The 15,772-nt window shown below is 31.4% G+C and overlaps 2 protein-coding genes across 2 annotated transcripts; one reads left to right on the top strand and one right to left on the bottom strand.

Moving 5' to 3' along the window:
* The first annotated feature begins 3,157 nt into the window (after positions 1-3,157).
* Positions 3,158-6,618, top strand: LOC137921551 (uncharacterized). Its single transcript, XM_068764348.1, has 5 exons — positions 3,158-3,952; positions 4,439-4,536; positions 4,604-4,923; positions 5,543-5,804; positions 5,961-6,618. The coding sequence occupies exons 1-5, from the start codon at positions 3,287-3,289 to the stop codon at positions 6,397-6,399; spliced, it is 1,785 nt and encodes a 594-aa protein (XP_068620449.1). The 5' UTR covers positions 3,158-3,286; the 3' UTR covers positions 6,400-6,618.
* Positions 6,619-8,431: 1,813 nt separating this feature from the next.
* On the bottom strand, positions 8,432-14,867 carry LOC137921682 (uncharacterized). Its single transcript, XM_068764493.1, has 8 exons — positions 14,765-14,867; positions 14,082-14,228; positions 12,758-12,868; positions 12,267-12,400; positions 12,018-12,186; positions 11,318-11,763; positions 11,018-11,239; positions 8,432-10,927 (listed from the first exon to the last, which is right to left on the bottom strand). Exons 1-8 carry the CDS (start codon positions 14,865-14,867, stop codon positions 8,432-8,434), a joined length of 3,828 nt encoding a protein of 1,275 aa, XP_068620594.1.
* Positions 14,868-15,772: the final 905 nt, after the last annotated feature.

Below are 15,772 nucleotides of genomic sequence, written 5' to 3'. Positions count from 1 at the left end.
CAGTGAACCATACAGAGTACATATAACAGGTTCATGACATTATGTACCAGGCAGACGATAACCTTTGGATAATATTTTACTAATAAAAAACTCATTCTTCACTATCTAAATTATACCACTGAAATATTTGACATTGTAAAACAATAATAATCTTTAACAGTTAAAAAAATTGTTCAGACGAATATTATTTAACTATTGCATTAGTTATGTTAACATTCAAAGAGAATCATCATTAGATCTAGCAACCTTTCGCGTTCTTGATTATGACGGCAGTCCTTGTAGGTGCCTACCCAGGCCGCGTCTACCAGCTCGTAGTCCTAGAACCTTTCGGCACTAACGACCGTCTTCACTTTCTTCTAGTTGCATCGGTGACGTTATTTTTTACATGTAAGTCCTGATTTCTGATTCGATAGCAGTAACGCTCCACGGATAGCCCTCTTCATTGTTCACTCGGACATTAAACTTGAACCTTCACATAAAACCCATCGTAGACAACCACGTCTCAGAGCCATAAGTCAGCACCGGCACCACACTATTATTAATTAAATCCAGTGATTTAAATACCGCAATAATACTCTATAAATAATGATTCCTCTGTCTTTCTTGCCTGTACTAATACTCACTTCTCGTATATGTTGACTTAGATCATTGTACGTACTTGTGTATTGCTTACAATCAAAATATTAACCTCCATAAACAACAGCATACAAGAAATAAAAATATTATAATTGTAGCTATAATCAATGTATTGCACTCTCTCACTTCTTTATTTTTGTACAAAAACCAGCTTCCATTGTTTCATGTTTTGTTAAACTAAAAGCTCAAACAAACGACGATCTACGTACAATGAGAAAAATAATACGCAGTGGGACTTTGCCGTGCATTACACGAGAGGCATTAATGAAAGAGAAAGTCGTATAAAGAGCTTCTCGCAAAACTATACTCTGTTCTTTGCCTTTGTGTTGTCTTTTATAGATGAAGATTTCAAGTATGTATTCTTTACATTTTTGAGTATCTATTGAGATAAGAGGATCTGCAGAGATATTGTTGTAGACGTAAAGATTTTCAGTGTCACTCCTTGTAAAGTTACGAGTTACAGTAGTAGCCGAAATAGGTTATTAGTAAAATTTCATGCCGATTATGTCGTTAACAAACTTGTAAGGCGAGTCTATTGTACGCATACTTGACGGACGAATGTCACTGGGGTGATGAGCCGTAGGCTCATTTTTCTTTATAGGTCTTTTTCTCGGCGCGAATGCAGCTACAGCATCTTCGGCATCTTCAAGTCGCACAATTTTATTACTTTACCAATTTTATAATTTTATAATTTTATTACTATTCGAACAAAGAACGAGGCGATCATATTTTTCCCTCCTGTCTTATTTTTGTTGGTATTTTTTATAGGAAACACTGAAGATTGTGATTTTAGGATCATAATCATAGATCTAAGTTTCGCCACCTGTGACAACGACAAATACCACATTTGAGGCACCACCATTAAATTTTATTATTATTTCATGATACCAAACAATGCGACGGAGTTTAGCTTTTCTCAAAGTATGAAGTATCAGTCTAGTAGTATTTCTACTTACAGTGCATTTTAAATTTTAGTCCTTCCAAAACCCGTTACTATCTCGTCGTTTGTCCGAATTTATTACTAGGTAACCCTTTGTTAGGCTCTATCACATGCCGCAAAATTTCATGGTTAGTTTCAATATCAATGTTGTAGGAAGATCATCACTGTGATTATGACCACGTTTGAACTTGTTAAAGTAATTATAATTAGTATCCAGAATTGGTGTTTTACTAACGAAAGCTAAACAAAGTCTATTACAAATTTATTGCTGTTTAGAACCTCAACGAAGATCGTAAAAATTATATAATTACTTTCGAGCGTTAAGTCCATAATAAAGCTATAGAGTATTTTTTAAGTTGCCACTAATTTATAACTTAAATGACAAAATATACGTTAAAAGATTTATTTGAAGTTCTATTTTCTACGTTTGAAATAAATTTTGGTATTAGTCAGTTTTAAAAACTTTCAGTAACACCAATGTATTTTTGCATTTATGGGATTAATCGTTATCATCATTTCAACCTTAAGCCGTTCCCAGCTGGCCTTGGACCTACCCAATTTATTGTTAGTAGGACGTGTTGAACAGGACTGCAACTTAATCATGGTATTTTCTTCACTTTTTTAAGAATATTAAATGAATATTAATGAATATACTTCAATTTCCGTAAAGTTGTTCATCCGTGCATCTTTAATAGTTGTATAAATGTAGGAGGCAATAAAAATGTAACACAAATAACTGCTCATGCTTTTTCTTATTAGGTAAAAGATCTATGTTATATCATATTTCATCAAGCATCTTCCAGAAAATATAATTACGAGGCATCTCTAGATTGAAATTTTCTGGTGCAAAGTCAGTTTTTTTTAAATCTCTAATACTTTCATTAAAACGTTATTTCATTAGAAAAAACAATTTTTTTAAAAAAGTTAATCGCTGCTTTATATCGGAAAGTCACGGAAATTAATTAAATGTCTCATTTAGTGATTGTTAACTTCCACAAAAGATATATTGGAGGGTTATTCTAATTTTGATAACATTCAGTAAAACTTAACCTTTGTTTATGATTAAAGAGCTTATTGCTAAAAATAGTGAGTTAAATTAAATCTAATACATTTTATATTTAAAACTAAATCTAAATTTCATTCAAAAAGATTTTCTAATTACCGAAAAAATGTTTGAAAACAAACAAGTTACACCCAACCCTTAGTGTGTATTGATTCTTCCACGTTTTATGTCTAATTCATTATTAACATTATGTTTTATATTTTAATTAAAAACTCACTAGGAAATTTAAAGAAATTACATTTCGTTTAACCTTTTCAAAAATATTTAATTACTCCAAATTGCTTATGTACAAATATACAAAAACCGGTCTAATAAACTATAAATTATATAAGTGTACAATGTTATTGTTTTCTTTTAAAATAATGTTTTCCGAATACCAATGAAACATTGTAATTGTTATTCTCCTCTATGCTTTAACTGCGGCGAAAAGCTAGATACCATGACTATTAATTAACAAGTTACTTAAAAAGTAAATGATTGTTTTGTAGTACTACACATCTGATTTTGAATCTGTAAGTTGGTAACAAGAACTTACAAATTTATGAATAAATCGTGTGACTATTAGTAAAAAAGTGAGTTTTTAAAGTATTTATTAAAGTATTCAAGTAATTTCTCTCCTTAAATATATTTTACATGAACAGCACAACATGTGGAAGACGATTCAAGCAAATGTTCGCCAAGACTTAGAGAAAATGGTGCCGTTATCAATCCTGAATGATATTAACTGCTTTGTATTTTATGATAACCACCCTCAAGGAAGTAAAACCATCGATATCCTTGTTTGCACACAGCATGGTGAAATTATAGAGTATTACCAACGAGAAAAAAATTCTTCTATTCTCTTTAATACAACACAGAAATTTCGTGAAGTACGGAGCTTTAGAAATCGAAATTGTGAACTTTTTTATTTAGCTGCTACTGAAGATGAGCTTTATATTTTGTCATCGAAGGATAAATTAGTTCTTGAACACAGACTTACTGAAGTTGAGAGTTACGAAATTTTCGATCATGCGGCTTGCGGTCGAGCTTCATTAAAAGTAATGTGTAAAGATGATGCGGTACCTTTATATTTTGATGATAATTTCATGAGTGTTGCTGAAATATGTTTTAATCATGAATCGTTACAATCAGAGAGTGTAACTCCTATTGTAATTCAATTGACAAGGAAGCTAACAGAATTAAAATACAGAGTTAAGTGCAATGAAAAGAAATATAATGAATATTTGAATTTACGTCAAGTTGCAACATTTTGTTATTATCAAAATATATGCCCAAATCTTGACGAATCTCTCTTTAGTATTAATACCAATGAAGTAAGTATTATTGGACAAAAATAATTTATGTTTACAAGATTAATGTATGGTAAGGAATAACAAGTTGGTAATCTTGTCTTGCATCCCAGATATATGCCTTTCTTTCTTTTTAGTTGATAGATGCCCATTGTGAGGCTTAGGACTCAACTAAACATATAAAGATGTGCCTTTACTCAATGCTAAATATAATTTAATTCCTTAATATGTTTTTTATTCCATTAGAACTTAACTACTATAGCTTAGAGTGTGGAAAAGTCAATGTTGAACTCTATATGGACAAATCTAAAACCATATCCTAATACAATAGCTTCAGAAATCTTACTTTTGCTATTGTTTGTTAAAGTTATTTCGTATGTTAATGTATCAATAGACACAATGTAACATAAGATGATTTTCTTGATTAATTTAATTATGATTTTATTATATTATTTATTGCATAACTTCCAATAAATTGGAAAATACTGATTGATGTCTTTAATATTACAGATAGCTTTATCCATGAATTTAAAGACATCGACTCCTTGGGTTAAACTATGCAACAAAAAACTTGTTATAGCCTTTAAATTGTATAACAAAAATGATGTGTAAGTCATGAATAACTAATTTTTTTTTAACTTAATTATACTTTTAAAATATGAATCTCATTTTCAGAACATTAGAACAAGTCTATGTCTTATTAAATAGTTGTTCTATGAAATCAATGATATATACAACCAAAATATTGGAGAAAGATCAGACTCTCTGGACAGATTGCAAAAATCAAAGTGTAAAGCCTAACATTGAAGTTACAATTGCCACAATCATAGATATTAGAGAGTTGGAAAATTATGTTAACAACAAAGTTGAGTTTGATATGACAGTGGCGTTTAAAAAATGTGGTATAAACTATCTTTTGCCATTTGAAAAAATAATGATATCAGTTTGTGACTTCATGAAAGAAGATTTTGATGTTTTGGCTATTCCTCAAAAAGGTAATTGCCTAATTTTTATCATGCCTTCGTCGTAATTGTAATATTAATATAGTATCAATGCTACATGCATTATTATGTACTTCATGCTATCATGGATAATTTAATAACAATAATTGAATATTTTTGAGAAATGTTTGTCTGAGATAATATGTAATACTCTAGCTGGGACTCCAGATACATGCAGTTTAGGATAAATAAATATGCATTTATAAACATAATAGGAAGTCTGAAACTTCTATTTTGATAACTATCAACATGGGTGACATTAGTAATAACAATATTGTTCACCTTTGTTATTTCTGTTTTTTAATGGATCTCTTGGATTAATTTTGTGTCACCTTTTTCTTTATATATTTGTCCTTGCTTTAATAAGAATTTTAATAACAAGATAAGTCTAAAACATTAGTTTTTTAGTGAATATTTATATTTATGCTTTTGTTAAAACAAGAATGGTGTATCTACTTTTGCTTATTTTGACACAATTGTTGTTTTTTATATGTACAAGCAAAGTACTGTATCATAGGCTTACAAAACTTGTGAAATTTATAAGAAAATTAATGATTTTAGATTATCAGTATTGTAATTTAATATTAACACAGAATGTATTGTAATATTTCAGATGAAGAATATACATTTCTAGCAGTACTAGCTACTTGTGAAAAAATTGAACTATATATTAGAATTATACATGAAGAAGATGAGTCAAGTTTTAATGCAGCTGATATATTTTGCAACTATTTAAAAATGGAAGAATTTGCAACAAATAATAATGTTTTGATTCACAGAACATCCCCATATCATGCACTTAATGGTGTTATGGTTATATTTCAAGATGATGAATTAAGTAATGGTGATCAATTTACTGTTGCAGTATATTCAAGGTGATTTAACTAAACATGTCTGTTCTTTTTAATACTTATTTTAAAAACTTTTTAATTATGTATATATCCCAGGATATTGAAAAAAAATGTCTATGCTAAAGTAGACACTTCTATTTTGTGGCATGATTACATAATTTCTGTATTTATAACTTTCAGATGTCCTTCACAAGTCCTGGCTTTAATACATTACATTAATGATGTTGTTCCATTTAGAGTTATAGCAACTACTGCTAATTACAAAATTACATCCAATGTGGAGGAGTTAGCATGCTATAATGAGGAAACAACACTTAACAGTAATCAGGGCATAAATTATTCAGAATATGGTGCATCTGTTTTGAACCAAATATCTGTGCTGCTAGAATATCTAGATAATTGTATGATAAAAATGAATGAATGCAAAAACCAAGCCACAATTCGCAAAATTGGAAATGAAATTGATATTTTTGCTTGCGGCTTGGAAAAATTCAAAGAATTTAGAAAGAAATTACTAAATGGAATGTATTCAGGGATAGAAAAAAGTTTAACAGTGGAGAATCCCTTTATGACACATGGAGAATCTGCCGAAATGAGTATAGATGAGGATGATGATTGATCATGATTTAAAGCATGTAATATTAAATATAGATGCGATTTTGTAAATTATTAATAAATTAAGCATGGCAAATACAATACAATGGGTAATAAAATAAAAGAATCATATTTGGTTTTTTTTAAGAACAATATATTTAGTTTAAAATATAATTATACATATAAACATTCAAAGTAATATTGAAAAGACATTTTGAATAAATTAATATATTATAATGTTCATTGCAAGGCCAATTTTTCATAAAATATTTGTAAATTAATAAGCTATACAATTTTTAATTTATATGAGTTACTAACTTAAACTATGTGTACAAAAATACACAAGAATGTATTTAACCTTATAAAAGTATTCAGTTCAGATCATTATTACACTAATATCTTTTAATACTTAATTCACTACACAATATTAGTATAATCATTTATAGCACCACAATATCAGCTAAATTATCTATTTAGTAATATAATGTTTGTTTTACTTTAAATAACTTACCCACAACCGAAATATTACCCGTTATAGTTGACCACAAATAATCTTGAGCTGAATGTTCTACCTAGCAATATGTTCTAAAAAGCCTTTTTGAAAAAAATAAATGAAATATAACGAAATGATTATGAAACTCAAGATGTCATATATCTTATTAAAATAAAGCAATAAAAATAAATATAGAGACTGGCTTGATTTATTCATCGCGTCATATACTAAACGGAGTTACCTAGATTTGTAGTTAAAAACTGTCAAGAGTAACTACAAAAAATTGCTTTACATGCATCCTGATGATTGAGTATCAAACATTGCGCCTCCAGACGCCGTTGTCTTTAGTACTGGACGTAGATTTATAAGAAATATAAATGGACAAGCTTTTCCAAAGCCGTATTAAAAACCGACGAGAAACAAACAAGTTGTAAGTTACAGTAATTACGGCAACTCAACACGGGGACAATCCCGTGAAGGTATACATACGTATATTTGCATTACGTAAAAATATCGATTTATAAGTTTGATTAATATCTTTTTAAAGCTATCGATGTTAAACAAGTCCTATAGAAGTAATTTCTTTAAACTTATCATAACGAAAATTTTCTTTTCACAAAAGTAGTTTTATAAATAAAAAATAGCGTCCTGGAAAGTATGAAAAAGGGAAGACAATACTTAAAGTCAAATAAATAAATACTTAAAATCGAAGAAATAAATAAACCATTAATATTATATTATCTGAAGAACTGTAATTTTATAGTTTTAAATTGTAGTCATGACATATCACACATATACAAATATAGATGTTATGTAAAGATAACTACATCATTTTTTTAATTAAATATAAGTCTTAATTATTTTGTAAGCAATATTACCCTGTTTATAAATATAAAGATGTAAACATATTGTTTCTTGAATTTAAATATATAATAAGTTAACAAAATAAAATACAATAGGTAAGTGGATTATTTGTTATCAACGTATAATATTTGAGTCCCGCTAATGTGCTCTTATAAAAAATTATACGGATAGGTCTTTTCAACAAGTCCTACCTGGAGCACCCTTTCATTTATCAGGTACTTGGAAGCTGTTTTGCCGCCTGACTCTGATTTTTATGTACAAGTCTCGAATAATGTTATTATAAATTAATCTAATAATTACGTATAAATTACGTTATACCTATGAAAATATATTGGTTTATATGAATTCGTTATGATTAAAAGAAATAATAGAATTCTTAAAAATGACTTCTATTTTTTCTTCTTCATAAATATTGATAAAATTACTGACTAATAAACATAGAATTAACAATAGTTTTCAAACGTCACACTTGTTATTACTAATTATTTCTACTATTGCATTGCACTTCCGGCCATTTATTAATATTTAAATTAGGGAATTTAATATACAGAATCTTTAGCTACAGTATTAAAATAATATTTAAACAGGATTATATAGTATAATACACTTAAACGTACTATCTTATTAACACATATTGCACAACCTATTGCACATGTAGAATAATTTTATTTATAGTCTTAATGTAAAGTAAATTTAAACCTTAATGTTGAATATTACGTAAACTACTTCTAAATTTTTTACTATTATTTGAGTTCTCATCACTAGATGATAATTTTCTAAAACTGCCGAAATACACTGAATGAGTCTCTGTACTTTCAGCACCCGATTCACTTCGCGCTTCGTTCTCTGTATCGTCTGTATCACTACAGTTTAATATTTTAGCAACAACTAATTTTCTCTGAACAACTTGTCTAGAACACGTTGAATCACTGCTTAAATAACCAGAGTCTTCTATATTCAGACCTTTCTTTCGCCTATACTTCGTTCTACTGTGGCCTTCTTCTTTCCCTCTTACAAAAGTATTAGTGTCTACAACACCACTGCAACAACTTTTAGCAATTCGCCGTTTAGAGTTCCTGTAAGAAATGCTCGGTTTTGGTGGTGTGCTGGGAACTGTATTGACTGAACTCGTCTCAGTACCTTCTAGTTCTTGTGATTGACATGGACTTTTGACAAAATTGTGGGTGTACTTATTTTGTAAATCGTCATTGCAATTCATACAAGTATCTGGTTCAGTACACAATTTTGCTTTAATTGAACTGACACTTTTGTTTTTTATGGCTTCTTTCACAACACTTTTGTCATTTTCAACTCGCCTAAGTGGAAGATTCGGTTTTTCGTATAACGAATCTTCATTCGTTGGCGGTAAGGGAGGCAAAATGTCAGGTCTAGCCAAATTATTCAGTGGTTTTACAGTAGGTGGTGTACATTGTCGTTGTCTTTTAGAATGCCTGTATTCTAGTGTTAATATTCTACCTTCTTCTACGTACCATCCACTATCATCCAAAGTGTCATCGGTGTCCTCAATCGTTTTAACTTCATTAAAAGTATTTGATGATAATCTCGGCCGATTGCTTCCCTCAGGTTCATTCCTCAAACTGTTAAATTTTGCTAAGTTCTCTACTTTATTAGTTGTTTTTTTAAATGTTCCACTACTTCTTAATTGTATACGTTGATTTGGTTGATTTTCACCGCTGCTAATGGATTTTATGAAATCCTTTCGACTAAACTGAATTGTCTCACCAATTTCTTTATGTTTCGGGTGTTTTCGGTCTAGTGTATCGGGTTCAAACCCGTCGGACTCGTGAATTTTTATATAATTTTCCGGGGGATCTTTTACCTCAATTGTTAAACAACCTGGCTTTTCTTCACAATTTGTATCCGTTTGCCTTAGTTTTCTCTTACCCATCGAACTTTCTGATCCACTGGGTGAAGTTGGTGCACTTCCGAAATTATAGCTGTTATTTACATAAACTTCACTTACTAAGCTGTAATCGCTTTTAGCCTTTGTATTCTCCGTTATTTCTAACGCACTATGCGGGGTTTCTGATTTTCTTTTACCTATAATTTCATAATGGTTTTGATCTACAGAAATATCTCTCTGCGGCGACGGAGTATTGCTATTACTGCTTGAATGAGTATTATAAGTAGCATTTCTCATAGTAAGTTCTTCTTCTAAAGGCAAAGCGTTGCTTAAGCTGGGACTTGCTTGAGAAGATGGAACATCTGGATACTCGATTAGTGACGAGACTATTTTTTTGTTAGTTGTTCTCTCTAAACTATCGGTTTCGTAGTCGTTGCCGTTTGGACTCTCAGATTTATTTCTCGTATATTGACCTTCAATGTTGATACAACTATTAACATTTTTCTCTTCATCAGAACTACTCAGGTTTTCAGATTTTGAACAATGTTCTAAAGCGATGGCTTCATTTACCATGTCAGGTAGAGAATTTTTATTACTAAGAATTTTATTTCTTCGCTGTAAGTTATGATTTATAAAACTGTCTGATCCATAATCATTGAAAGCAATGTCATCATCGATCGTGGAAACGCTGTGACAATGATTGAGGCTATGACGACAATCGACATTCTCAAAAGCGGGTAATGGTATATTATAGTTCCTTAAAGGTGGTTCTGACCTAACAGATCGAGTTGAAGATCTTTTTCGATTATCACTTGAATAAGTGGAATAGGAATCAGAGATAACTTGGTTTGGTTTTTTTAATTGGAATCGTTTCTCAGTAAGAGGTAGAGATATAAAGGAATCTGATAAATTATTTTTATTGTGATCAGGTAACGTATCATTGTACATTATTTCCTGCTTTCCATTAGGAATATTTTCCAGCCATTGTCGAATACTGTTTTGTTTTTCTCCTTTAATATTAAGACAACTGGAACATTTTATATCACTTTTGGTGTGAGTTTTCAAGTTGACGTCAGTTGTACAACCTGGACAGCCAACGCAGTTCACGGATTTCTTTCTACTATTTTCTCTTTTAAGACTCAAAACGCTGCTACTGCGCTGGCTTCCCAATCCATGATATAGATCTAAGCTGTTCCCAGTTGATGGATAAGTTTCTTCTTCCGGTATTTCGTTTAATATGGGTTGAAATCGTTTAGCTGCCATTTTATGCTTCGCTATTGAAATAACTTCTCTTATTTTTGTTAAGAATTCAAGAGCTGCTGGCGGTGGTTCCTAAAATAAAATTTTAATAATAATTATTATTAATTATTAAATTATTAATGCTAGCATAAGTCATTAACAAGAAACATTTACAACACTTACAGCCATTAAATGTGGTTCGAAGTAAGCAGGGTTAAAATAAAGTTTTCTCCTGGTAGTTCCAACAGGTCGCGTTATTTCTCTTTCGTCGATTGTCTCTACAATTGATACATGTTCGTCAGGTAATTTTTCGATGCCTGATTCATCTCGATATGTCATATCTGAATCATTTTGATGTCGAAGCTCATGATCGTGAAGATGTACAACTGCTAACGTAGTTTGTTTCTAAAAAATAAATAAGTGGTTATTATACTGCGAATTTTTGCTATAAATATTATAACTTAAAAAATATGTTTCACGTACTTTACATACATTATCTTCACTTCTTGAACTACTACCGGCGAAGTCATCCGAATCTGACATATTGCTTCCAGAGTCACAAGGAATACCCCCTTTGGCATCATGATATTGCCGATTTAACAAAGGATTGTTCTTAATAATTCCGTCATCTTGTCCAAGAGCATTAGGTAAAGTTTGAAGACGTTCGTTATTTATGCGCACTATGTCACGGTCGGTTATTATTTTGCCACATTTACTCTTTAAACTCTTTACTTTTCTGCCTGCGTTTTCATTGGCTGCTGCTTTTCTACGTTTACGTATATGTAAGTAAAAGAAAACTGATGCAACATATATAAGCCCAAGAAGGAGAGAGCTAATACCGATAACAACATATTCTGTAACAGTTAAACCCGGCGAAGTGGATGTCTCAACAGTTTGTGCGTTTGGTGCAAATTGAACCTCTGTGATATCTGAAAGAAATTTTTTCACAGTAATGTAAAAAAAAATTGTAGATCAATTTAATAAAAAAGTATAAAAATTAAAATGCTTAAGTACTGAACATTCAAAAGTTCAGATCTAGTTCGCTTAATTTACAGTTTTGTGTATATGTAATCGGTAGTTCAAGTTTTATTTAATTATTACAAAAACCATTAATACACTTTTCTTGTCATGGAGGCGAAGAAAAAATCAATGTTATATCAATGAGAACTAATTAATAACATACTATTAATGGATCGAGGGGGCGATCCTTGCACTCTAAACGCGACGCAGGGGGTGAAAACTCCACGGAGATCCAGCGGTGAAGAAGGAACAGCAGATACATCTCTGCACAAGAGCCTTACCACCATCATCCGTCCAGCCATTCGCGTGCGTACTTCGTCTTCTCCACTCCACTAAAAGTAAATTCAATATTATTATGCAATTCTGAATTTGGGAATTTGTTTTGAATTTGGATTGATATAATTTCTGTTACCTGCAGAAAAGTTCGTCCCTCATCTCGGAAAAGGCTAAAAGGCACGTCCGCATCAAGGGTATTACGTAAATCCAAAAATCCTTTTGGAGTCAGAAACTGTGCTCCCGATACTGCGCATATGGGTGTTTTAACATCTGTAAAGTTGATGGTTATTAGAAGCATCGACGCAAGCACATTTTTTATGACTACCAAAATTTAGATCTGGCAACAAAGCTTAAGGTTTGTGAGGTCGATGGAAAACACTGAAAGCAGGCTGCAGGACTGGGGAGATCTATGTCCACAAGTGAACGTCTAATGATAACGATGGACGAAGTAAAATATTAAAAAATAGCGACAATGTAATCCCTAATACATACTGACCGCCATTTTGGTTGTCATTATAGTCTACACCTTATAAATCTCCTAAATGCATTGTTTAAGTTAAACTATAAAAAAAACTTTCAAGTATTGTTTAGGTAATGCTAAATAATAAATAGAGACAGATAGCTTACTTTGAAACGTTATTTCTCTTGATGGATGAATAATTTGGCCTTTTAATGGCAAATATACAAAGGGTATACGTTGCACTCCGTTGCCTGTACCAAAAGTTGCCAATGAGCATTCTGTAAAAAAAATCAAATTTGTGGAAGCTTAAGGATATACAACAGATAATACAAATATTCGAGAAATTTAATGCCATCTTTTTCCTTTAAAAATTGCATTTTTTTTTTGTTTTACGGGATGTCATGTATGAGGAATTGAGATTAATACCTTATCATTTGTGTAATAAGCTTATATTTAAGATCCGGAACGATGTTAACGGTGCTAAATTTGCCGCGCTTAATGCAATTTTTCAGTTAATAGCAGTGACATCGGTGTTTGGCAAGAGGATTGTACTTTATTTATAAGGATTTTAAAGAAATTATTATTTTACGCTTTATGCTAATTTTGCATAAAGTTTACAAGGCAATAACTTAGCATAATAAAATATTGTATAAAGGCTGATTGGTTATAAATGTAAAAGCTTTAAAAGGAGTAAATGTATGGCTCATTTGTTGTCAATTAATGCATGGTACCCCTAACCAAAAATAAATTATTTAGAAATTTTAAGTAAAGGAATAACAGTACAGTAAGAAAAAGCAATTTCAAAATACGGGGTACTAATGCATTTATTTTTTTAAATACATATTCATAAAAATAATTATTGTTGACTACCCATTTCTGCAGACTTTTTAATACTAGAAACTATATAAGTGTTTAAAAATTTTTGCTGACAAACTATAGAGAAAGTTATGTTTGTAACTTGTTGTGACTTCTTATATCTTTATACTGATTATATGTAAAACATGATTATAAAAGTAGTATTTGTTAATAAATATTTTGTCATAACTTTTAAACCGCTTAAAAATAGATTTATTATTTAGATTTGTAGAGAACGACAAGTCACAGGAGTTATGAGTTTTCTTAAACTTAAATCATTTCCTTTTCTTTCCCGTAATATCACAGTTACGAACTTACAAAATCTTGGGTATAATTAATTTATTATACATTTTTCGTGTCTTGTTCCATCTATTTAGACAGACCATTGTCACTGTTTTTCTGGTTTATTTAGTAATTAACATTTAAATAAAAGCCAAGACTATGTACAGCTACAATAAGAAAAAATACTTAACTTTGTAATATATATCAAAAATAATTTAACCTTAAATTATATTTGCCGTTTGCAAACCTATTTCGAATAAACAAATTAATTTCTTTTTATTACATAGTAAACGACGAAGACTTTGTCTAAGGGAATTATTGGTAATTCCCAATTCAACATAATTTAATATATACCAGGCAGATCGTCGACACACAGTTCCCGATCTTCTCTAAATAAAGGTGCACGTTGTGGGCAGGCGCATGCGCATTCTATTGCAGTAGCCGCTCTTGGAGCAGCGCCGGCCCCATGTTCGGCGCACTGAGCAGCGCTGCACTCGCCGCCTGTGTTCATATAAAACTTAGATCATTTTCAAAATTCAAAATATCTTTATTCAAGTGTGCATTTACATGAACATTTGAATCGTTTATTACTTTAACATTATAATGAAAACAGTCGGTCAAAAACTATTACTTTTTTAAACACTTACTTTTTTTACATTAAATTTACGTTTGATATATACATAATTAAATCAACAAAGCGAATCAGTCGACAAACTAAATTCCATATATTTCAATTAAATAAAATCTGTTGGCAACTCTTATTTGATGTATTTATTGATGTACTTTAATTTTAAGTTAAACTAAATAAAGCAATCAATGGTTTACAACAGGGATGTCGAACTCGCGACCTGAAGGAAAGCTAGTATCAGAGAAGAAAATTCAAATATCAATCATGGGTTTGTACTACACTTTTTTTCTGAATTTATGAATATTTATTATGGTTTAATAGGACATGCAGAGGGCTCAGCTGCTTCGGAGTCAGCTTAATTTTTAAAAAGAGTTTATGTGAATAAAAGTCTGGGAACCTCTGGTCTTACCTTGTAGAGTAAAGACGTCCCCGGTGTCACGGCGTGCTAGGTCACCGAGGCTGGCTGCTTGTGCGCAGGCGAGGCAGCTGGCTACCAGCAGCAGCACCGCCATGCTAGCCGGCGCCGGCGCGCCCCACACCGCCGCTCAACTGCATCTCGCATACCGCACCTGCGCATGCGCAACTACTTAATTTTCTATTTAATAAATCGAAGCAGTCTAAAGTGGCACTGGCCACTTTCGCAACCGTAGGCCGCTGGGGCCGAAAAGTTCTCGTATGGCGACCACGAGCTGATAGCCGCAGCGTGGGTAGGCCTCCCACTAGGTAGATCGACGGCATATTAACGTCGGGAATTCATTAAATGAAGGCAGCGCAAGGCTGGTCATTGTCCTTTGGCTGAAGCTTATCCTTTACAGTGGATTTCTATCAGCTGTTAGGATCGTGATGAATAGCAGCTTATTAATTACTAACTATTTGAATCCCGGAGACCCACGAATGGATCGAAAAAGAGAGATCTTACTACAAACTCTGATGGCAATTTTATTGAGGTCACTCACAATTCAAAATATCTTTTTTAAGTAGTCATTTACAACTGCTTTTCACGGGTCTATTATTTTAAGATTATTAGTACAAGCTACCACCGGCTCAAAATGCTGATTCGCTGAGAAAAGCAATGTTTGATGTTAATATTATAATAACAAACTAAGTTTCACACATTTCAATCAAGTAAAGTCTCTTGACTGTTCATTTTTTTTTAATAATATACTTTTAACTTTAAACTTACAAAGATAGGAAATGTCTAAAACATGTTATTGAATTATACGCATACACTCGGACTCATGAGGCAGTTGTATTTTTTATTTCTTTTATTTATCGTGTCTGTCACTATACATATGTATTTAAATTTTGGCACAAAAACAACACGTTATTTAATACGTATTAAGAATATTCTCAATACAAGCAGTTCAGACCAAGTTAGCCCTAAGCTTTATTATTATTTAAAAAACTATTCATGCTG

The sequence above is a fragment of the Battus philenor genome, unplaced genomic scaffold (assembly GCF_028537555.1).
Source record: "Battus philenor isolate CCGP_79_NKW_IND1 unplaced genomic scaffold, ilBatPhil1.0.hap1 SCAF_19, whole genome shotgun sequence".
Lineage (NCBI taxonomy): Eukaryota > Metazoa > Arthropoda > Insecta > Lepidoptera > Papilionidae > Battus > Battus philenor.
Note: the sequence above shows the minus strand (reverse complement) of the source record. Positions and strands in the feature narration are given on the sequence as shown.